Below are 24,829 nucleotides of genomic sequence, written 5' to 3'. Positions count from 1 at the left end.
AACTTTCTCTCACAAAATATTAGGTCCACCAGTTGACCCAAGTCACCCATTCTAATTTTCCCTTTTCAATATGAACTCGCCTTTCACAACTTTCATGTATTTTTCCTTTTATATGACCTAGTCAGTAGTTTTCAAATCTAGCAAAAGATTCAAATCACATAAAAACTCCAGTGGAAAGGAATGCAATCTCCATGCTTATGCTACTACAAGTTTACTTACTTCATCCTCCCCAGCTACAAAGTCTACAAACTCAAGAAGATATGAAAGTCACATTTTCATATTCCACAAAATATCTAATTATTTTTCTACATTATTTATCCATACTTGATTTATAGTTACAAATCTTAGAAATGACATGAAGTCTTTATGAACAAATCAAAGCACTTTGCCCCACAATAACTCTCTGTGACTGTGGAGACCATGATTTGCAAATTGACCTATTCTTAAAAATGTTATCTTTTATCTCACGAGGTACATCCCACAGTAGATAGTGCTACTGGTGTAAAATTTAAAGTTATATTATCATCATAAACTTTCTAGGATAATTTTAGTTTGCATAAGAGATGCCATTATATAGTAAAGTCACTGGTTAAGGAATTACAAAGTGTTGGTTTGTGCATCAGTTTTGTCATTATCTTGATGTGGTCTTGTTCAAATCATGAAACATCTCTGAACTTCAATATAATAGGCTTATATGATTGCTAATAGCCCTTCAAATTCTGTTTTGTGATGCTTACTGCAATAAGACATTATATTGCGACTCTTCTACTATAATAATAAATACTCACTACACATGCATACACACACATAAAATGTTTACCTTATAAAATATATTGAAATCTAGCCTGTAATCCCAGCACTTTGGGAGGCCGAGGCGGGCGGATCACAAGGTCAGGAGATCGAGACCACAGTGAAACCCCGTCTCTACTAAAAATACAAAAAATTAGCCGGGCGCGGTGGCGGGCGCCTGTAGTCCCAGCTACTCAGGAGGCTGAGGCAGGAGAATGGCGGGAACCCGGGAGGCGGAGCTTGCAGTGAGCCGAGATCGCGCCACTGCACTCCAGCCTGGGCAACAGCGTGAGACTCCGTCTCAAAAAAAAAAAAAAAAAAAAAAAAAAAAATATTGAAATCTGCTTTATTTCTATAGAGACTAATAAGGATCTCTTAGCAGATGCTATTGGACTATTGGACGAGGTATAATAAAGGGGTCAATTAAAACACAATTTAAATGTCACCCAGGTAAAAAAAAAATTCAAGACTAATATTTATGGTTTATTCATATCCCTGGAGTTAAATTAAGTATGACCCTTTAATGACAATAGTACCAATATGTTAGTATTATAGAGGTGAAATTCTAAATGAATATCCTCCTATAATTAAACACACACATATACTCAGAGATATGGTAATGTTTATCTTACAAAATATGTTGATATCTGTTTTATTTCTACAGAGACTGATAAGGAACACTTGGCAGATGCTATTGGAAGAGGTATAATAAAGGGATCAATCAATGCACAACTAAAAGGTCACCAGGGTAAGAAAAAGAATTTCTTACATCTAATATTTACGGCTGATTTATATTCCCTGAGTTAAATTAAGTATAGACCTTTAATAACAAAATATCTATATTATAGTGTTACATAAGTAAAATTATTCATGAATACCTTCCTATAATTAAACACACAAACACACACAAGTATGGTAATGATAACCTTACAAAATATACTGAAATCTGTTTTATTTCTATAGAGACTGATAAGAACTTCTTTGCATATGCTATTGGAAGAGGTGTAAGGAAGGAGTCAATCAAGACACAATTAAAAAGTCACCCAGGTAAGAAAAAGCAATTTCAAGGCTAATATTTATGGTTTATTTATATTCCTGGAGTTAAATTAAGTGTGGACATTTAATGACAATAGTACCTATATGTTATTACACAGGTAAAATTCTTCATGAATATCCTCCCATAATTAAACACACACACACACACACACACACACACACACAGAGGTATGGTAATGTTTACCTTATAAAATATATTGAAATCTGTTTTATTTCAATAGAGACTGATAAGGAATTCTTGGCAGATGCTATTGGAAGAGGTATAATAATAGGGCCAATCATTAGACAACTGAAGAGTCACCAAGGTAAGAGAAAGAATTTTTCAAGTCTAATATTTAGGCTTATTTATATTCCCTGAGTTAAATTAAGTATAGACCTTTAATGACAACAGTACCTATATCATAGTACTTTCCATAGCAAAAGATGCTATTGGAAGAGATATAATAAAGGGACCAATCAATGCACAATTAAAGAGTCACCAGGGTAAGAAAAAGAACTTTTGAGTCTAATATTTGTGACCTATTCATGTTCCCTGAGTTAAATTAAGTGCAGACCTTTAATGACAACAGTGTCTACATGTTATTATTACATAGGTACCTATATCATAGTGTTACATTGGTAAAATCCTTCATGAATATCCTTCTATAATTAAACACACATGTATACACATGTATAGTAATGTTTACCTTATAAAGTATTTTGAAATCTGTTTAATTCTATAGAGACTGATAAACAACTCTTAAAAGATGCTATTGGAAGAGATATAATAAAGGGACCAATCAATGCACAATTAAAGAGTCACCAGGGTAAGAAAAAGAACTTTTGAGTCTAATATTTGTGACCTATTCATGTTCCCTGAGTTAAATTAAGTGCAGACCTTTAATGACAACAGTGTCTACATGTTATTATTACATAGGTACCTATATCATAGTGTTACATTGGTAAAATCCTTCATGAATATCCTTCTATAATTAAACACACATGTATACACATGTATAGTAATGTTTACCTTATAAAGTATTTTGAAATCTGTTTAATTCTATAGAGACTGATAAACAACTCTTAAAAGATGCTATTGGAAGAGATATAATAAAGGGACCAATCAATGCACAATTAAAGAGTCACCAGGGTAAGAAAAAGAACTTTTGAGTCTAATATTTGTGACCTATTCATGTTCCCTGAGTTAAATTAAGTGCAGACCTTTAATGACAACAGTGTCTACATGTTATTATTACATAGGTACCTATATCATAGTGTTACATTGGTAAAATCCTTCATGAATATCCTTCTATAATTAAACACACATGTATACACATGTATAGTAATGTTTACCTTATAAAGTATTTTGAAATCTGTTTAATTCTATAGAGACTGATAAACAACTCTTAAAAGATGCTATTGGAAGAGATATAATAAAGGGACCAATCAATGCACAATTAAAGAGTCACCAGGGTAAGAAAAATAATTTTTGAGTCTAATATTTGTGACCTATTTATGTTCCCTGAGTTAAATTAAGTATAGACATTTCATGACAACAGTGCCTACATGCTAGTGTTACATAGGTAAAATTCATCATGAGTATCCTTTAATTAAGCTCTAGCATTTACTATCAGTGGAACATTAGCATATTATTGATTTTAAAACTCATCCATTTGAAAAGTAATGCATAAAAATTCAGTGTTACAGTTATCTTAGAGTAGTCTCAGTGTAGGCATTTCCAAAGCTATTCTACTTACTTTTTGTTTCTGAAAAGTGATGTTTAATTAGCAAAAGCAGAAAGGCAAAAGCAGAAAGGCTAGCTGAAGACTGTGATGACAAGAGGAGTACAACACATAACTATTTCACTGGTTATCCATTCCCTCTATTTGATAAAAATGTCAGGCAAATTTATAAAGTCTCACCTACAATACAGTACTTTATTTGTGTTACGTAATTCAGAGATTACACTACTGACTTTCACCTTGGTGTAAGATTGTTATGTAGTTATACAATTTTCTTTGATCTCTGGTGTGATACAAAAAGAGGCAGACAGCTAACAGAGAAACAATGTAAAGAGACACATTCCAAGCCGGCCCTCTAAAACCAATGTTATCCAAGGTACTGGATGCATGTGCAAGGTTCTGCCCCTTGGAGAGCAGCAGTAGCACTTCACACTATAGGCAAGAGACTTTAGTAGAATGGCCCAGTCACAGCGCTATGCAAATAATAAGGAGAGAACAATGACAAGCCCCAGATAGAGGAGGAGGAAATCAGTATCTGGAGATGCTACAGTATATTATGGAAACTGTCAAATCTTTAGCAAAAATTATTAATATGTAAAGAAACAGTGAAGTGTGACCTACACCAAGGAAAAGGGCATGCCACAGTAACTGTTTGTGAGAGTCCCAGGTGTTGGACCTAGCCAGCAAAACCTCAAAGCACTTATTACAAGTATGTTCTTAGAGTTAAAGGAAATTATTCTTAAGGAAGAAAAGGAAGGTAATAGAGATTGATATCAAATAAGATGGAAATTTCAAAAGATAACATGGCAAAGCCCTGTCTCTACAAAAAATACAAAAATTAGCCAGGTGTGGTGGTGCACACCTGTCGTCCCAGCTACTTGGAGAGGCTGAGGCAGGAGGACCACTTGAGCCCAGGAGGTTGAAGCTGCAGTGAGCCATGTTCACACCTCTGCGCCCCAGCCCGAGTGACAGAACGAGATCCTGTTTCTAAATTAAAAAAAAAAAAGGAAAAGAAAAGAAAAAGAAATTTCAAAAGAAAAAAGAACTAAAATACATAGGTAACATAAATGGTTACCTTACAAAGTGTTTTGAAATTTATTTTATGTCTATAGAGACTGATGTAGAACCCTTGACAAATGCTATTGGTTCAAGTAAAACAATTGGTGAGATAAAGACACAACTAAGGACTCACTATGGTAAGAATAATAATTTTAAGTCTAATATTTACAGTTTAGTTATCTTCTCTGGGGTTTTAGAGTGAATCTTTAATGATAACAGTACCTATATTTCATGGGCAAATGTCTTCATGAATTTTCTCTTATAATTAAACTCTCATATTATCAATGGGAAATTAGCTAGAAAGTTTTAAAACCTCTAGACAATGATTTTTTAAAAATATGAGGTTTATAATTCTCTGTTTAAATAAATGTTTTCTATAATAATCCATGTTACTTTTATAACAATAGGATTAATGAAAAATAAATCTAATAAACATTGGTTGAATTGGGGCAGGGAGGGATCCAGTAGCTTATGCATAGACCTCTGACCTCCAAAACTATCTTTCTAAATGTATCCTTTCAAATGTAGACTACGGATCAATTATAGAAATGAACATTTGGTCAAACTAAAATGAAGTTGGGATAAAGGTTGAAATTAAGGAAGATACTATCACAGAATGCAGAACAAAGACGAGAAAGAGAAAATGATGAGAGACTACACAGAAATTTACATAATAGACAAGTGGCCATTTAATAAAATGTGGGAAGAAAAATTACCAGTGCAGAAATAGAGACAAATACGTGGAGTTGGGGATTAGTGTGTGAATAGTCAGGAGTACTCATACACTTTTTCTTTTAAAATTTTATGTTAGATGTGAATTTATTTAAAAACAAAGATATGTCCATACAACGTCAAGAAGGTATCTTCAATAGGAGCATCACACCAAGTAAATTCCCAACAAAAGTGATCAATTTATCACCCTTTGAAAATAAAGGTAAAGAATTATGTATGAAGATATGAATTCAGTATCTAATTACCTAGAATAGTTTTAAAGTATGCTTTTTCATTTACTCTTTATGCATCTTACTTTTTTTCAGAAATATCTTAGGAAAATTCTTACAAGCGTAAAAATAAAATTGTTTTAATCCATCCTTTTTATTGGCAGCATGATACTTCATAGTAAGAACATTTTATTCAATCATTCTATTAAAGAGCAATGACATTTTAGGGTTGAGATTTCTTATTAAAGTACACATGGATTTTTAACGTTAAATGATATTTCCAGATTGCTTTCCTAAAGGGCTAATAAATTAACATTTTCATTTGGCAATCTTTAGGGGAAATTCTTTTCTCTGCATAACCATCTGCAATATGGATTGCTGGGTTTTTTTCTCATTTATACCCATCTGAAAGTTACTAAATTATATCTCACTCTTATTTTAATTTTTATTTCCATATTTGTTAGTGTTTTACTACTCCATATCTACCCTAAAACTTTAAAAAGCATAAAACAGTAACCGCTTAGGTAACTGATGATTGTCTTGGCTGGGCTAGCATGCATTTTTGGTCAAATTATCAATTCACTCACATGTATAGCAGTTGACTGGCTGCTGTTTGAGACAATGATGAATACAGTGGGCCCATTCAGTAAATAGAAACTTCACTGGTTGTTCAAAAAGAAAGCAAGAGGGCCAGGTGCGGTGGCTCACACCTGTAATCCCAGCACTTTGGGAAGCTGAGGCAGACAGATCATGAGGTCAAGAGACCATCCTGGCCAACATGGTGAAACCCTGTCTCTACTAAAAATACAGAAATTAGCTGGGCATGGTGGCACGTGCCTGTAGTCCCAGCTACTTGGGAGGCTGAGGCAGGAGAATCGCTTGAATCCAGGAGGTGGAGGTTGCAGTGAGCCGAGATCACGCCACTGCACTCCAGCCTAGTGACAGAGCAAGACTCCATCTCAAAAAAAAAAAAAAAAAAAAAAAAGCAAGAATGTAAAAAGTAGATGACTAAGTATAAAGTTGTTAACTTGGTAACTGAAAGTATTAAAAGAATTCTAAGGTTACATGGAGCAAGCAATTACAGAAAGGAATTGCCATACCCAGAACTGAAGGAGATCTCTGCATAAGGTGTAGATTGAATGGTGCTAGTGTCCCTGATTCTGTGGTAGGACCTTGGATCCATACTTCTGAAGGAGGTGCCCTGGCCATCTACTGCTAGTTTCTAAGCAGGGAGGAATAATAAAACTGGTTCTGCAAATATTGGGAAAAAAATGCAAACTCTTTGTTGCTATGGGAGGAATTGCTACTTCTGGGATAAGGAAACAATACTGAGATGTTCTTCACAGAAACTGAAAAGAGACAGGACGCTCTCAAAGCCCACTAGGAACAAAATGAGAAGAACAAGTCTGTCCTTTTTCCTCCAAATTTGCAGTTTTCCTCTATCTAGCCTATCTTGTACAGCCTGCCTTGGAGCTACTTTGCAAAGCAAAAATGTGGTCTGCAGAATCCCAGATCCCGTATCATAAAGCAGAGTTTAGAAGGGTGGTTTGGCGACTGAACTTAATAACTGACGCAGGAGGTGAGTTGCCTGCATGTTTCTCATCATCCGACCAACTAGCTAGGAGTCTTCAAGTTCTAAGAGCAGCATGCAGGCAAGCCTCAATGTATAAGCAGTTTTGAAGTCTCTGCTCACACACACGCAACGTAACAGTGGTGAGACAGGGACAGACCGCAGAAGACATTCCCATTAACAAAAAGCGGGGAGAAACGAAGGCAAATATGGCAGTCAGTAATCCATACAATAAGGTCACCTATTTCACCATTCAATAGCATTATAATTTTCTCAGTAAAAACATACATGAAAGAATAAATGAACCAGGATGTTGGAGGATACCAGAATGGAATGCAGACTGGGGAAAATGGAATCGATCATTTCTAGTCTCTGTTTTCTTTATTTCTGCTTTGATCTTCATTTTTTTCTTCTGTTAGATTTATGCTTAGTTCTGCTTTTACTACTTCTGTAAAGTGTAATTTTAGGTTGTTTATTTGATTCTTCTTTTATGATGTAGACATTTAATGCTATAAACTTTCCTCTTAGGACTACATTTTCTGCATCCCATAAGTTTTTGTATGTTATGTTTTTATTTTCTTTTGTCTGTAGATATATTTAAATTTCCCTTTTTAATTTCCTCCTTGACACAATAGTTCTTCAGGAGCATATTGTTTAATGTTTCAAAGATCTATTAAGTTTCTTTTTATTCTCCTGTTACTGATATGTAGTTAATATTTGATGTAATTTTGATCTTACATTGTTAAGACCTCTTTTGTGGCCTAACATATGATCTATTCTGGAGAGTGTTCTTTGTGCACTTGAGAAGAATGTGTATCCCGTTACTGTTGGATAGAACATTGTGTAATTGTCTGATAAACATGCTTTATCTTATGTGTAGTTCAAGTCCAGTGGTTATTTATTTTCTATCTGGATGACCTGTCTCTTGTTCAATAGTTGGGGATATTGAAATTCCCTACTATTATTTTGTTGCAGTCTATGTATCCTTTCAGGTTTTTTTAAACGTTTGCTTTATATATTTAGATGCTTTGATGTTGTGTGCATATATACTGTGTGAGTATTAAAAATAATTACAAATGTCATCTATTGTATGGCTAACATATTTTCTAAATTTTTCTAGAGGAAACTTATGAGTACTCTTCACCCTATGCAATTGCACCTTCAAAAGCAGTTTATAGAACATATAGGGCTAGTTCAAGCTTTTCTAAAGACATCCATCTTCCTTTACTGAATCAACTCCATTCAGGTAACTTTTAATATTTTTAGTGTACAGTGTGATTTTTAAAATAAAGCTATAACTAAATGTAAATAACCAAGTTGTAATAGCTTCAGTCATATAACAGTTTAGCAAAACATAAATGAAAGTAAGTTGTGAGTTAAGTTTATCTAACATTTGTTCATTCTTAGCGATGAGTAGTGTCCCTGGCATTTCTCTTCCCCTTCTCCATTGTGACTAACTTGGAGCTCCATTTTAGTTCTCCACCTTTTTGTCTTGTTCACTACTATAGATTTTGTGGATGACTGAGATAAACTCATTTTATAATCTCTTTCTTATATTTATATGTCCCTCTTTTATTCAACCCCAGGGAGTGCATACAATAGAAATACAACATAAGGATAGGTGAGAAGAAAAATAAATCATATGTTTAGTTTTTCCCTTCCCTTCATTATCATCTTCCTAGGCTTCTAACTCCATTAATATCTGAGAACTAAGATTTGATTCTTATCTGTCACTCCAGAGGCATCATTATGTAATTATCACCCTGGTACATTTTCTACAGTTAACTAAGTTTGAATTTTATTTTATTTTATTTTATTTAGAAACGGAGTCTTGCTCTGTCGCCCAGGCTGGAGTGCAGTGGCATGATCTCGGCTCACTGCAACCTCCGCCTCCTGGGTTCAAGTAATTCTCCTGCCTCAGCCTCCTGAGAGTTTGAACTTTTTAAAAAATGTAAATGATTTTTCTTAGATTTATTCTGTGCTCTAAAATAAATATCCATGGCACTTTCTATTCATAAAGTTTCTAAGTAAAAAATTAACAGGAAATGCAGAAAGTTGACTATTACTTTTGTTTTATTTTTTTACTACATGCAATATAAAAGGAAAAAGAAAACAATAAAAAGATATTTGGGCTTGCTTTTGGGGAAGCAAATGAATGTAAGCAAAGAAAGTGAAATCCATTTTCTTTCCCAGTGAGCTAGAAGAAAAAATGGTCAGAAATTATATATGACAATTATATATATTAAAATAATAAGCAAAATCCTGGGCTTCAGTGGATACAAAATAAAGTTAAAAGTTAAATTACTGAAAAAAAGTTGTAAGGAAACTGTGTTTTAGAAGACTAAGATTTATCTTAACTTTTTAAAAGTTGAAATTACTTAATTCTCCACATAATTTAATAACACTGTTCTCATTTTTTTAGGGCATTCGAAAGTTGTTACCTTAAACCAAAAAACTATTGAATTTACTCTGCCTTCTGTGACCAACACAATTGGAAAACCTGCCTATAAAGGTAAAAGAATCACTACAATACAGACATATGAAATAAAACTTTATGCTATATTCTCATTGTCTCTCTTTACCAACCTCAAACCTCTAGGCTTCTTCCTCCAAACAACCAATCTTATGAGTAAGGTATCATTTCCCAAACTTTTCTTCAAACATGTAAAAATATATATGTAAACAGTGGTTTGTGGTTCTGAATAACAACAGGCTTATATGCTTATATCCTCCTCACTTTTAAATTGATAGAAATTTCTTTCATCTGTCACATTTTTAAGCTGCTGCATGATATTCTACAATGTGAATGTGTCCTAATTTATTCAATGATTCCTCTACTGAATAACATTTTATTATCGTTTTTTGCCACTACAAGCAATGGTGCAATAAATACCATTGTTCACATATATTTATATCACAGTGATTGCATTTCTATAAAAAAGAACATGTAAGTGAGGTTGGTGCATTAAAGGTATATATCATTTTAATTTTAATAGATATTAGGAAACTTTTCAAATTACTATAGCTAGTAGTTCTGCTAGTAAATGCATGAAATGCCTATTTCCAAGCACCTAAGCCAGAACTAGACTTTTCATGCATTGGAAATATTAAGAATATTAAGTAATATTGTTAAGATGTCAGTACCACTCAAAGTGATCTAAGGATTCAGTGCAATCTCTATCAAAATCCCAAATGCTTTTTTTTTTTACAGAAAAAAGTAAGTTTTTTTTTTTTTTTTTTTTTTTTTTAAATTCATACAGAATCTTAAGGCAGCAGTCTCCAACCTTTTTGGCAGCAGGGACCGGTTTCATGGAAGACAATTTTTCCACGGAATGGTGGTGGGGGAATTATTTTAGGATGATGCAGGTGCATTACATTTATTGTGTACTTTATTTCTATTATTATTACACTGTAATATATAATGAAATAATTATACAATTCACCATAATGTAAAATCAGTGGTAGCCCTAAGCTTGTTTTTCTGCAACTAGGTAGTCCCATCTGGGGGTGACGGGAGACAGTGGTAGATTATCAGGTATTAGATTCTCATAAGAAGCACACAATCTAGATCCCTCGCATGTACAGTTCACAATAGGGTTTGCACTCCTATGAGAATCTAATGCTGCCACTGATCTGACAGGAGGCAGAGCTCCAGTGGTAATGCCAGCAATGAGGAACAGCTGTAAATACAGATGAAGCTTCCCTTGCTCACCCACTGCTCACCTCCTGCTGTGTGGCCCAGTTCCTAACAGGCCACGGACCAGGGGTTAGAGACCCTGTCCCTATAAGGGACCTGATAGTCAGAATAACCTTGATAAAGGACAAAATTGAAAGACTTACACTTCATAATTTCAAAACTTACTGCAAAGCTACAATAACCAAAATGATATGGTATTGGCCTAAAGACAAACACATATTTTGATGGAATAGGATAGAGAGCTAAGAAATAAACCCTCACATATATGGTCAAATGATTTTTTACAAGAGTGCTAAGACTAATCAGTATGGAAAAAATAGTCTTTACAACATACAATGCTGAGAAAACTAGATATCCACATGCAAAATAATGATGTTGCACCCTTATCTTACACATATAAAAATTAACTCAAAGTGGACCAGAAACCTAAAACTAAGAGCTACACTTTAAAACTCTTAGAAGAAAACATAGGAGAAAACCTTATATTGGATTTGGCAATGACTTCTTAGATGATACAAAACATACTGTACAAAAAATAGATATGTTAGAATTTATCAAAATTAAAAACTTTCAGTCATCAATGGAAAATATCAAGAGTAAAAAGGCAAACCACAGAATGGGAGAAAATATATTTAAATCACATATCTGATAAGGTATTAATAATCCAGAATATGTGGAGACCTCCTACAACTCAACCACAACAACAGAGCTCAATTTTAAAATGGGCATAGGCCAGCCTCCTACAGAAACACTGATCTGATCTGATCACCCTACCCTCTGGACTGAACACCCACAGCACCCTGCCTCCCTGGATCGGGATAGTCCTCTACAGCCTGAGTTGCTGAGGTTCCCCACCTCCCTAGGAGTGAAGCCAACATTGCACTGCTGCACACACTCCAGGGCCAAAGCCACAGATGTGCCCCCATCATTCTTGGACCCTTGCTGTCACTGCGCCTGACCTCACAGAGCCTGAGTCACTGCTGTGTCCCATTACTCCGGGGCTTAGAGTTCTTGGTGCATGAATTGCCACTGTGTCCTATTGGTTCTGTAACCTGAATTGCAACTGTACTCTGCTCATTGGGGCCTGAACCTCTGGAAAACCTCTTCCTTCCCAGAGCCATGCCATTGCTGCACCCTAACACCCAGGATGAGTCAGCAACATGCCTGATCCTGGGCCTAAGATACTGGGAAGTGCCTCAGAGTCACAGTACTTGGACTTGTGGGAGAGCTGCACCATCCACACCTGAAAGAATAAACCTGGACCTACACCACAGGTGCCATGGCAGTTCAACAAGGCACTGAGCCCCAGACCCCAGCTCCACAGCCACTCTGAGCACCTGTTCCCTGTAATAAACACAGCACTGCTTGGCTGCCTCTGGCCTGTGTCAGGCTCAACACCAAGAGAGATGCCTTCAGGTAAATCTCCCACTATGGGGAAACTAGAACAGAAGGATCTTTAAAGTCCTTTACAGTGAGAAATGGATTCCACTACTGTGCCTACCCAGAACCAGAGCCACTGCACGTTGCCCAACTAAAACCTGCAGACAATATCTGCAGGTAACAGTCTCCCCAAGGAAGCCACTATAAAAACAAAAATTAGCAAATGGAACTTAATTAAACTAAATACCTTCAGCACTTTCCATCCAACAGCAGCAGAACATACATTTTTTTTCTAGTGCACATGGAACATTCTTAAGGATAGACAATATATTAGGCCATAAAACAAGTCTCAACAAATTCAAGAAGATCAAGAATATACCTAAGACTATTTCTGAAAACAATGGGTATGAAATTAGAAATTAAAAACAAAAGGAACCTTAAAAATTTACAAATATGTAGAAATTAAAAAACTTGCTCCTGAACAACCAACCAGTAAGTCAAAAAAGAAATCGAAAGCAATACTTAAAAATATGTTGAGACAAATGACAATAGAATCACAATGTATCAAAATCTATGGGAAGCAGCAAAAGTAATTCTAAGAGGGAAGCTTATACCAATAAATGACCACATTATAAAAGAAGAAAGATTCCAAATAAATAGTCTAATGTTATGCCTCAAGGAGTTGGAAAAAGAAAAACAAGCCAACGTTGGCAGAAGGAAAGAAATAATAAAGATTAGACCAGAATTAAATCGAATAGAGAATAGAAAAACTATAGAAAAAAATCAATAAAACTAAGAGTTGTTTTTTTTGAAAAAAATAAAATAGACAAAATCCTTGCTAGGCAAACTAAGAAAAGTAGAGAAAAACTCAAATAAAATCAGAAATGAAAATGAAGACATTATAGTAGATACCAAAGAAAGTAAAAGGATCATAAGAGACTAGTATGAAAAACTATATGCCAACAAATTGGATAACCTAAAGGAAATGAATAAATTCCTCAAAAAATATAAGCTACCAAGATTCAATCAGGAAGAGATAGAAAGCTTAGACAAACCAATACCAAATAAAAAGGTTGAAGAAGTAATTAAAAACGTTTCAACAGAAAAGGTCAGACCTTTCCAGGTGGCCTCACAGTTTCACACCTTCACATTTGGACCCTATGAAACATTCACAGAAGAATTATCAATGCTTCTTAAACTCTCCCCAAAAAATAGCACTAGAAGGAGTATTTTCAAACACATTTTATGAGGCCAGCATCACCTCGAGACGTAAGCCAAAGAAAGACACAATATGAGAAGAAAACTACACAGCAATATCTCTGAGGAACATTGATGCAAAAATGCTCAACTGAATTCAACAACAACAATTAAACATTATCAAACTTAATTGAAAACAACAAAAAAATTGAACATCATGAGCAAGTGGAATCTATTGCTGACATGCAGGGCTGGTTGAACATGGGTAAATGAGTCAATGTGATACATCACATTCACAGGATAATCTCAGATGATCCCCCATGATGATCTCAATTGACACAAAAAAGCGTTTGACAAAGTTCAGCATTCTTTATTGAAACTTTTAATAGTTTAGGTATAGAAGGAAAGTTCCTCAACATAACAAAGGCCATTTATGAAAAATCCACAGCTGATGGAGAATATTTTCCAAGCAAATGGAAAGCAAATAATAATAATAATAAAAAGCAGGGATTGCAATCTTAGGCTCTGATAAAACAGACTTTAAACCAACAAAGGTCAAAAGAGACAAGGGCATTATATAATGGTAAAGGGATCAATGCAACAAGAAGAGCTAACTATCCTAAATATACATGCACCCAATACAGGAGCACCCAGATTCATAAAGAAAGTTCTTAGAGACCTACAAAGAGACTTGGACTCCCCACACAATAATAGTGGGAGACTTTAACATCCCACTGTCAATATTAGACAGATCAATGAGGCGGAAAATTAACAAGGATATCCAGGACTTGAACTCAGCTCTGGACCAAGCAGACCTAACAGACATCTACAGAACTCTCCACCCCAAAGCAACAGAACATACACTTTTCTCAGCACCACACTGCAGTTATTCTAAAATTGACCACTTAATTGGAAGTAAAGCACTCCTTAGCAAATGTAAAATAATGGAAATCATAACAGTCTCTCAGACCACAGTGCAATCAAATTAGAACTCAGGATTACAAAACTCACTCAAAACTGCACAACTACATGGAAACTGAACAACCTCCTCCTGAATGACTACTGGGTAAATAATGAAATGAAGGCAGAAATAAAGATGTTATTTGAAACCAATGAGAACAAAGACACAGCATATCAGAACCTCTGGGACACATTTAAGCAGTGTGTAGAAGGAAATGTATAGCACTAAATGCCCACAAGAGAAGGCAGAGAAGATCTAAAATGACACTCTATCATCACGATTAAAATAACTAGAGAAGCAAGAGTGAACAAATCCAAAAGCTAGCAGAAGGCAAGAAATAACTAAGATCAGAGCAGAACTGAAGGAGAGACACGAAAAACCCTTCAAAAAATCAACGAATCCAGGAGTTGGTTTTCTTGAAAAGATCAACAAAATAAATAGACCACTAGCCAGACTAATACAAAAGGAAAGAGAGAAGAATCAAATAGATGCAATAAAAATGATAAAGGGGATATCACCACTGATCCCTCAGAAATACAAACTACCATTGGAGAATACTACAAACACCTCTACACAAATTAATTAGAAAATCTAGAAGAAATTGATAAATTCTTGGGCACATACACCCTCCCAAGACTAAACCAGGAAGAGGTCAAATCCCTGAATAGACCAATAACAAGTTCTGAAATTGAGGCAGCAATTAATAGCCTACCAACCAAAAAAAGTCCAGGACAGACAGATTCACAGCCGAATTCTACCAGAGGTACAAAGAGGAGTTGATACCATTCCTTCTGAAACTATTCCAATCAACAGAAAAAGAGAGAATCCTCCCTCACTCATTTTATGAGGCCAGCGTCATACATGTGTAGAATGTGCAGGTTTGTCACATAGGTATACATATGGTTTGCTGCACCCATCAACTCATCATCTACATTAGGTATTTCTCCTAATGCTATCCCTCCCCTAACCCCCCAACCCCTGACAAGCCCCAGTGTGTGATGTTCCCCTCCATGTGTCCATGTGTTCTCATTGTTCAACTCCCACTTATGAGTGAGAACATGCAGTGTTTGGTTTTCTGTTCTTGGGTTAGTTTGCTGTGAATGATGGTTTCCAGCATCATCCATGTCCCTGCAAAGGACATGAACTTACCCTTTTTTATGGCTGCATAGTATTCCGTGGTGTACATGTGCCACATTTTCTTTATCCAGTCTATCATTGATGGGCATTTGGGTTGGTTCCAAGTCTTTGTTATTGTAAGTAGTGCTGCAGTAAACATACATGTACCTGTGTCTTTAAAGTAGAATGATGGCTGCCAGGAACTGGGGATAGGAGATAAGGAATGAATGTTTAATGGGGAGAGTTTCAGTTTTGCAAGATAAAAAACATTCTGGAGGTAGATGGTAGTGATAGTTGCATAGTAGTGTGAATGGATTTAATGCGACTAAACTTGTACACTCAAAAATGGTTAAAATGGTAAATTTTATGTAATGTATGCTTTACTAAAAATTTTTAAATAATTTTAAAAATAAAAATAAACACAATATAGTTTTATCTTTAATGAGAATTATTTATATTTAGTAACAATAAACTTACTATTATTTCTATTTTAATTTCTTCTGTGAATTGCCTTTTATATTCTTTGCCCATTTTCCTGTTAGTTGTCTTTTTTGTTTCATAGAAGCTTTTTGTGTAATAGGGTTTTAAAAATATTTTGATTTTTCTATCAATTCATGTTTACAGAGAAACTGAAAGAATTTTCAGTTTTATTCTGTCCTTTTTGCTTTATAATGTTCTTTATCTTCATATGTATATGTAAGTATTATAAACATTAGGTACATATATTTATAAACATTATAAATGTTTAATACATAAACTATTATTTTTTCTGAACTGTAGAGGGATAACTTGGAGACATAATGTCTCTTTACCCATGAAACTTTAGTATTTCTTAAGAAATGATAATATATCATCACAACACAATTATCAAAAATAGGAAATTTAACATTAACTCAACTTATCTACTCCATAATTCATATTCAAGTTACATTTGTCATAATAATGTCCTTTATAGATTTTTTTTGGACTAAGATTGAATCTAGGACCATGCACTAAATTTGTGGTGTTTTTTTAGTATCTCTTAATCTGGAATAGTTAATTTATATTTCTTTTTGTGTCTTGACCTTCATATTTTTAACACCAGTTAGTTTGTAGAATATTTTTTCAATTTGGTTTTATCTGAAGTTTTCTCATGGTTACTTTCAGGTTAAGTTATACATCTTTGGGAGGAGTATTCCAGATGTAATGTTGTGTCCTTCTCAATGGATAATATTGTTTCAAAATATTGTGATGGCAATTTTGATCATTAGATTGTAATGGTGTCTATTATGTTTCTTTCTCTACTGTAAAGTACATTTTTTTTACTTTTATAAGTAATAGGTAATTTGGGGCAGATACTTAGAGACCATGTGAATAGTCTTTAAGAGTGAGACTGTTCTAAAGGTGAGACTGTCTATGGGTGAGTTTATCTATGGGTGAGTTTCTCATAAACTCACCCATTAATTTTTTTAAAAATCTATTGCAATTTTCTAATATGATCATTCTTTTTACCTTTATCAGCTGCCATTCTATTTTTTAAAAATAGCTTTTCCTTTTTCCTCCCTCTGCTTTCTTCTCCCTTTCTTCTCTCCTTTCCTCACCACTACCTCCTCTTCTTCCTTCTTTTTCTTCCTTCCTTCTGCTCATATACAATAAAAATTATATCAACTAAAGTAAAATTAAACTTTCTTTCAATTAACACATAACTTTTCTTTAAAGTGTTACATGCTGCTGCCCGAAAATCTGTACCACACCCATACTTTTGAGAATGAAGGAAATTCTGAGCAAGATAAGCAACATGACAAATTTGGAAATGCAGGAAAGGAAACTGCAAGTATAGAAGCCTTTTGAAAATAACACTGACTCGTGTGGATGGTGCTTATTGAAAAACAGCTGGAAATACAATGGATAAACAGGTTAGGCCCAGATCATAGAAGCCTGACAAGGCAGTGGTGAGTTTGAAAGTTTCAAATTACTTTATTACTTTTCTTTTCAATTTAAAAAAGTTATGCAATTATCTTTTAAATCACAAATAATAAAAATACTCACCCTATTCAAAATATTAATTTTTTTGAACAATGCATAACCAACTTAGAAAAAGAAAAAGATGTAAAAAATATATGACAATAACCTGATATGTGTTAAAGCATATTCTGTAGAATTTGTAATGGCACAAAATACAACTGCTAATAATTTTAAAGATGTGATTCTTACCAATCAAATGTTTTGTAACACTAAAATATTATTTGTAGCTGCATTTTTACTATACCCTGAAGAGCATAAATATTATTGGCTACAAAACTGTCCTAAACCCAATCTGGGTTATCACTGACATAGATATTTAGACTTGCAGAATATTCTTTTATGCATTACATTTTCCTATTTTCCCCCAGCAAGAATCAGAGGAATGAGGAGTAATATTAATCTAAATATTCTAGAGTTATGTTTCTGCCAAAAATAATAAAGAAAATTGGATTTCTACTCAAACAAAATAAAGTGAAATAAAATGACTGAAATAGTTTCCATCCTTTATAATCTCCCATTTTAAAGATATTATTTACATTTTATATAGTAACAAAAAATGAACAATTTATATGGTAAGAAAAACTCATGAATTCAGCATAATGAAACTGTCAAGAGAAAATAAAGGAGGAATTATTCCCTAATGATCAATTATTCTCTAAAACTGTGAAAGATCCCAGAGGTAACATGAATGTGAACTATATTAATAACTCTGGTGAGGGTTTGGGAGAGAATATATGCAGAAATGAATAGCAGAATTGTTACTGCAAGTTGCCGATAATTGAGGTACGAATGAAGTGGATTTTATGTTTCTTTCTATAATTATTTTTCCAACGTACATTTTAGTTTAGTATAGAAGACTACCTGCAATGGATGGTGATTATTAGGGTTATCTAAACTAGATCCAATCCAGCTTCTCAGTTTGCCCCTATGAACTACCCGGATAACAATACCAGCTGTATCTTAATTCCCTTTAGTTAAGTCTGGGATTCAGCAGGCTTTTCTATAAAACATTGAGGGAATTTTATTTTGACTGAAGCGCTGCCTTTATAGAATACTTATTTGATTAAATGAGGTAATGTATTTTCTAAATCGGTACTTTTCAAGCCTAAATACAAAAGAGAATTCACCTGGGGCTTTTAAAACCTACCAATTTTCTGCCTCGCATCCCCAGACCAATTAAACCAGATTTGCTGTGTGATTCTAATACGCAGCCGGAGTTGAGTACCATGGAGCTTATTGTTTGAAGAGGATACAAGGGAAATAAACTAATGCCCAAGCCCATATGCAAATGTTTGCGGTTGATTTTTTTTTTTTTTTTTTTTTTTTTAAATCCAGGTCCTGTACCTACTGGTAGAGGAGACCCAGTTAATAGATTCAAGCTATCTTGGCTTCATTTAAATATTCCTCCTCCCAGACCCTCTTTTTCATGGCAATTATGACTCCTCTTGGCAGCACTTTTCAGTAGAATGTTTTGTGATATAAAAATGTTCCACACCTGTGCCCTACAGTATGGGCGGTATGAGTCATATGTGGTTCTTGGGCTCTTTATATGTGGCTAGTGTGACCGGGAATCTAGATTTTTAATTTTACATATATTTGTTAGTTTAAACGTAAATAATCCTATGTGGCTTCTGGCTCCCATATTGAACTATGCAACTCCAGAATTACCAGTGATCCAATAGCCACCAGGACCTGGGAAGACAGGGAGCTATTCAGAGGGATATACAGGAAATCTTCCTGATGTTATTAGCAGAAATAGCTAAATATAGCTCCCTGGAGAAGTAGAAGCAGGAATAGTCTTTCAACTGAGCTTTGGGGTAAAATGTAATACTTTTCAAGGATAGCAGGATAACCCTTAATATTGAGCAGGGGATGCCAGTTTCAACCAATAACTCTAATTAGCTCAAATTAGGCCAGAATCAGGGCAAATGTGAATATGGTCTAGGGTCTTTGGAAGACTTTGGCTGCCATCAAAGATAAGGCTAGTCACAGATTATGAGGTAGTCAGATCTAAGAATGAATACTTAATGAACCCTGGAAATTCAAAAATTCCTTTGGTTCTATTGTGAGAAACCCAATAGCTGACAACCTGTTGGAGATCATATGAATGCTTTAAATAAACTGAATGACAACAGGGAGTATTTCTCTAGTCTTTTGAATGTGTTTTTCTTTTGATTGATCTAATGATGGTGCTGCTAAAGACAAATCTGAACTGCTGAAGCCAAAAATTAATGGGAAGTCTGTTTTGGTATATAAATTAGGATATTATCTTTATCAACAAGCGCTGTCCAGAAAGAAAGCAGTGGAAGAATAGTATTTTATTCATAAAATGTATGGGGCCATTCATGCTGTTAAGGCCATTCAAACTGGCAAGCGTCCCTCTCGCAAACCATTCTTTACTTGTCGCTCTGTTTTTTTTAATTTAAGTTCTGGGATACATGTGTAGGACGTGCAGGTTTGTTACATAGGTAAACGTGTGCCATGGTGGTTTGCTGCACCCATCAACCTTATCCTCATCCTTATCCCTTTAAAATTTTTATTATCATCTAAGCTTAATATAAATATATATGTTTGAAATAGTAATAAAAAACGAAGAATTGAATTGCATCCGTAGCAGGACAACCTTCCTCATACATTAAAGAGGTGTTCAGAAAATTCCTTACAGTATCTGCTAAATAAACATGTTTCGCAGCTTAGCAAATATCATATGATTGCAGCATCCATGATTTGAAGTAAAACAGCATTTGCTTTCTTCTGCTGGAGGTCGTTGTTCAGGGCGATGTGCATGTTCTTAGACCTACAGCCTTAAGGAAGGGCTTGGGGGTGGCTCAGTGCATGGCCCCAGTGCAAACACTTCCAAACCTCAAACAGTGAATCAACCAACCAACCACACAAACATCAAACAGTTGTCTCCTTTGAGTTCTTCTTGATCTAATGGAGGCTCAGCAAGGACTGCTGGTTAGAAGGTACATTAACAGACTTTGGAATGAGGATAATACCTTAATACCTAGGTATTAAGCCTCGCATGCATTAGCTATTTTTCCTGATGCTCTCCCTCCTCCACCCCCCATAGGCTCAAGTGTGTGTTGTTGCCCTCCCTGTGGTCCATGCGTCCTCATTGTTCAGCTCTCACTTATAAGTGAGAACCTGTGGTGATTGGTTTTCTGTTCCTGCGTTAGTTTGCTGAGGATAATGGCTTCCAGCTCCATCCATGTCCCCGCAAACGACATGATCTCATTCCTTTTTATGGCTACATAGTATTCCATGGTGTATATGTACATTTTCTTTCTCCAGTCTATCATTGATGGGCATTTGGGTTGATTCCATGTCTTTGCTATTATAAATAGTGCTGAAATGAACATACATGTGCATGTATATTTATAATAGAATGATTTACATTCCTTTGGGTATATACCCAGTAATGGGATTGCTGGGTCAAATGGTATTTCTGGTTCTAGATCTTTGAGGAATGGCCATACTGTCTTCCACAATGGTTGAACTAATTTACACTCCCACCAACAGTATAAAAGCGTTCCTATTTCTCCATAGCATCTCCAGCATCTGTTGTTTCTTGACATTTTAATAATCACCATTCTGACTGGTGTGAGATGGTATCTCATTGTGGGTTTGATTTGCATTTCTCTAATGATTAGTGATGTGGAGCTTTTCTTCATATGTTTGTTGGCTGCATAAATGTCTTCTTTTGAGAAGTGTCTGTTCATGTCTTTTGCCTGCTTTTTAATGGGTTTTTTTTCTTTAAATTTGTTTAAGTTCCTTGTAGATTCTGTATATTAGACCTTTGTCAGATGGATAGATGGCAAAAATTTTCTGCCATTCTGTAGATTGTCTGTTCACTCTGATAATAGTTTCCTTTGCTGTGCAGAAGCTCTTTAGTTTAATTAGATCTCATTTATCAATTTTTGCTTTTGTTGCAATTGCTTTTGACATTTTCATCAGGAAATCTTTGCCCATGCCTATATCATGAATGGTATTGCCTAGATTTTCTTCTAGGATTTGCATAGTTTTGGGTTTTACATCTAAGTCTTTAATCCATCTTGAGTTAATTTTTGTATAAGTTGCAAGGAAGGAGTCCCGCTTCAATTTTCTGCATATGGCTAGCCAGTCATCACAGCACCATTTATTAAACAGGGCATCCTTTCCCCATTGCTTGTTTTTGTCAGGTTTGCTGAAGATTAGATGGCTGTAGATGTGCAGTCTTAGTTCTGAGCTCTCTATTCTATTCCATTTGTCTATGTGTCTATTTTTGTACCAATACCAGCTGTTTTGGTTAAGGCTACACTATCTCTAATTTAAATCAAATTGTTAGTGTCCTAAACATTCAGGAGATCAGATATCAACAGAAGTGACTAGTAAGATAATGTTACCATTTGATGCCATAGTACTTTTTTAGAGACAAAAATCCCATTTTCTTTTTCAAGAAGAACATGTGATTACTTTTGGCAAGGGTTTGAGGAACTTCTTTTCTCCCTTTATAAGTTGGTGGCTAACATTTTGCACAGGGGCCATGATTCCAGGTGCGGAGACAAAAGGTATGTTCACTGGGGAGTTCCTAGGTACCAGTTGATTATAGAGTTATAGTTATGATGCAGAGGCAACTGCCCTACTTCTGATTTTAAAAACAGTTCTCAATATGTTGTGTTCTTATCTAAGTCAATGAGCACTGGGGTGGCAAATAAAATTAAATTTTTAATAGGTTGTGGGCATTAATGATAACTTATAGGATATGAATTTTCAACAAAATTATTGAGCCGTTGGGCCAAGGAATAAGTGGTGTTGATCACTAAAATTGAGGGAACTCATAACTTTTAACTGAGTGAGATCTTGGTGCACGAAGCCTGAAACTTTCATTTATCATTGTTTAAATCTAAAGGCAGGAACTCCCACTCAGCGTTTCACTGAGACAAAGACTGCAGTCTCTGAATTCACAGATTCAAACTTAGAGAAGGTTTTTTGATTGTTGTCTTTTCCTAACCCTTTTATCACCTTCCTAGACAGCCAGTCATGTATCAAAATTATAGATGGTAAGCTTACAGGATGGGTGCTCATGGTCAACATGTCTTTACCCACTCCTTATACCCCACAATTAGAGGCATAATTTGCTTGCAAAGAGCACAGAATTCTCAAACCCTTCAGTTTGAGCAGAGGTCACAGTGGTAAAAGGTATGTGTGGATACAGTCTCACCTGAGAGATCTCATCTTCTCATAGTTAAGCCTATCAGTTCGGAGCACACATCATCATTGAGGATCAATGACACAAGTTTATGTCCTTGCTTAAGGACATAAAGCTCATAAGTAACAGATAAAGGATGTGTAACGAGACGAGTGGACTCTACAGACAACGAGTTTAACCTCTAGCATATACTCCATCACAAGGACAAAGTCCATAAGAGCCAGTCTCATAATGTTGTTAAATTTTTGACACTTGATAAACATGGTAAGGAAGACTTTATTAAAGACCATTGCAATAGAAGAGGGATACTCAACTCCACAACAAAGAAAGCTAAGAATTTGTAGACAAAGAGCAGAGTGAAGGGGTCAGCAGATGGAAAATTATTAAGAGGAGACATCCAGTGTAGAGGGATTCTCGCTTAACTGGCCTAACAAGATTCTTCTTAGAGGCATATTAAGGACTTAGACATTAAGGGCAAGGGATGAGAAACTTGGTTAGATATCAAGCATGGGAGATTTTCACTAAACTGACTTAGGAGGATTTTTTGCTTAAGGCAGACCAAGACCAAGGCCAAGGATGAGGCCTAGTTGAGAAGAGGGCTTAGAGAAGCCTAACTAAAATTTGAACAAGGAGGGAGTCATTGTCAATGTTCAGCTAAAAAGAATATTTTAGCATTGGAAGATCATTGACTTTTGAAAAGAGCTCTAGATAATATTTTGAAAAATGCCTTTCAATTAGTGGAAAATATGCCTCAACATCAAGACATGTACAAGACTGAACATTTCAGAAAGGTTTGTATGTGTGTATATTAGAAGTTGAATTACATAAAAAATTACAATTACTTGTTGGTTTATTTTCAGAACGTCTCTTTACCATATGGAACAATTTTGAACTTCTAAGATCAAGCCTTTCTGTTGCTGAGAGCAAGAAAGGAGCTCTGTGTTGAGGTTCCAGCTTGCTTCTATTCGCCAGTGTCCCTGTAGTGCTTTCTGGTGTGATGTAAAATCAATTAAACAAAACTTGTGCTCTGCATGTTTTGAAAATGTATGGTTCTTTAAGTGTCATATTATTTGCAAGTCTATTCTGTATGATCCTCTAATAGAGAAAAGTCACCTCCATACATTTCTTACACTTCCAGTTAAAGGAATTTAATTTTAAAAAGAGAATATCTTGCTTTACTTTTTTCATATTAAAACTAGAAATGTATTGAAGAAATCAGAACAAAGTATTTATTTATATAACATTTATTAAACCTAGTGAGGCTACAAAGCAATTTACTAGATTTAGGTGAACTATGAAAGATATTGTTTATAAACTCAACTATGCTGTTTGGGAATGTTTTCATGAATATTAAGTTTAACTGATACTAGTTAAAATGATAATTACTTCACTAACACTAGTTAAGAGGAACATTGAAAAGTATTATGCGAAAAATTTCTTATAAATATTAAATGTTAGGAATCCAGTATCTTCATATTGTCTTATTTTCTCTTTTGGCCCTGAGACTGATGAATTTTCATTATAGTCACCGTCATCTCTAATCATATGCCTCTTTTTATGTGACAATTTGTCTTATTTTTAGAATTTGTATCAGCTTCTAATATTTCTAAATAGCATTAATATTTTGGTTTCTTACTTACTTGGGTAACCCAAATGAGTACGACAAAATGAAAGAACAGTATTATATATTTAATTAGATCTTATTCAGAATCCAAAAGTTATCACACCATTTCAAAACCTGCTTATATTGGTAGGCTACTGCTTCAGTGAAAAAAAACCAGTAAGTATTTCAATTTCTGTGTTTAATAGTTTAACTCTTTCACATGTTATTAGAGGAGCTCAATATATAATAGACAGTAGTTGTGGATCCCAGAGATAGATTCGAAATGAGTTCTTTGTCATATCCGTGGTACCTCTCAGGAGTACACAGACACATTTTAAAGAAAAACACATATATTCTCCATCAAAATAGTAAGTTAGTCTTGAAAAATGAGAGGCTTTAATTTGAGACTTAAGTAAAGGATAACAGTTTATCCCATTTCACCTACCTCTGTTCCGTATATTTCTTTAAGCAACTCTAGAGCTCAGAGTTTGCTTTATAACAAATCATATATGATGTATAATTTTCTACTTCCTGTAGGATTCTT

The 24,829-nt window shown here is 34.8% G+C and overlaps 1 protein-coding gene across 12 annotated transcripts in view; it reads left to right on the top strand.

Moving 5' to 3' along the window:
* Positions 1–23,714, top strand: part of LOC105479927 (coiled-coil domain containing 7) — a 436,030-nt gene extending 412,316 nt beyond the window's left edge. For 10 of the 12 annotated variants that reach the window (XM_071070238.1, XM_071070242.1, XM_071070239.1 and 7 more), the window contains 12 exons: positions 1,454–1,537; positions 1,753–1,836; positions 2,067–2,150; positions 2,568–2,651; positions 2,891–2,974; positions 3,214–3,297; positions 4,679–4,762; positions 5,437–5,559; positions 8,257–8,382; positions 9,559–9,648; positions 17,186–17,418; positions 23,543–23,714. In XM_071070238.1, the coding sequence (XP_070926339.1) occupies positions 1,454–1,537; positions 1,753–1,836; positions 2,067–2,150; positions 2,568–2,651; positions 2,891–2,974; positions 3,214–3,297; positions 4,679–4,762; positions 5,437–5,559; positions 8,257–8,382; positions 9,559–9,648; positions 17,186–17,232 (974 nt within the window). In that variant the 3' untranslated portion in view covers positions 17,233–17,418; positions 23,543–23,714. Of the gene's footprint in view, positions 1–1,453; positions 1,538–1,752; positions 1,837–2,066; positions 2,151–2,567; positions 2,652–2,890; positions 2,975–3,213; positions 3,298–4,678; positions 4,763–5,436; positions 5,560–8,256; positions 8,383–9,558; positions 9,649–10,396; positions 10,503–17,185; positions 17,419–23,542 lie in introns of all 12 variants that reach the window. The other 2 variants (XM_071070237.1, XM_071070236.1) reach the window with 2 other exon arrangements.
* The last annotated feature ends 1,115 nt before the right edge of the window (positions 23,715–24,829 follow it).

The sequence above is a fragment of the Macaca nemestrina genome, chromosome 9 (assembly GCF_043159975.1).
Source record: "Macaca nemestrina isolate mMacNem1 chromosome 9, mMacNem.hap1, whole genome shotgun sequence".
NCBI lineage: Eukaryota > Metazoa > Chordata > Mammalia > Primates > Cercopithecidae > Macaca > Macaca nemestrina.
Note: the sequence above shows the minus strand (reverse complement) of the source record. Positions and strands in the feature narration are given on the sequence as shown.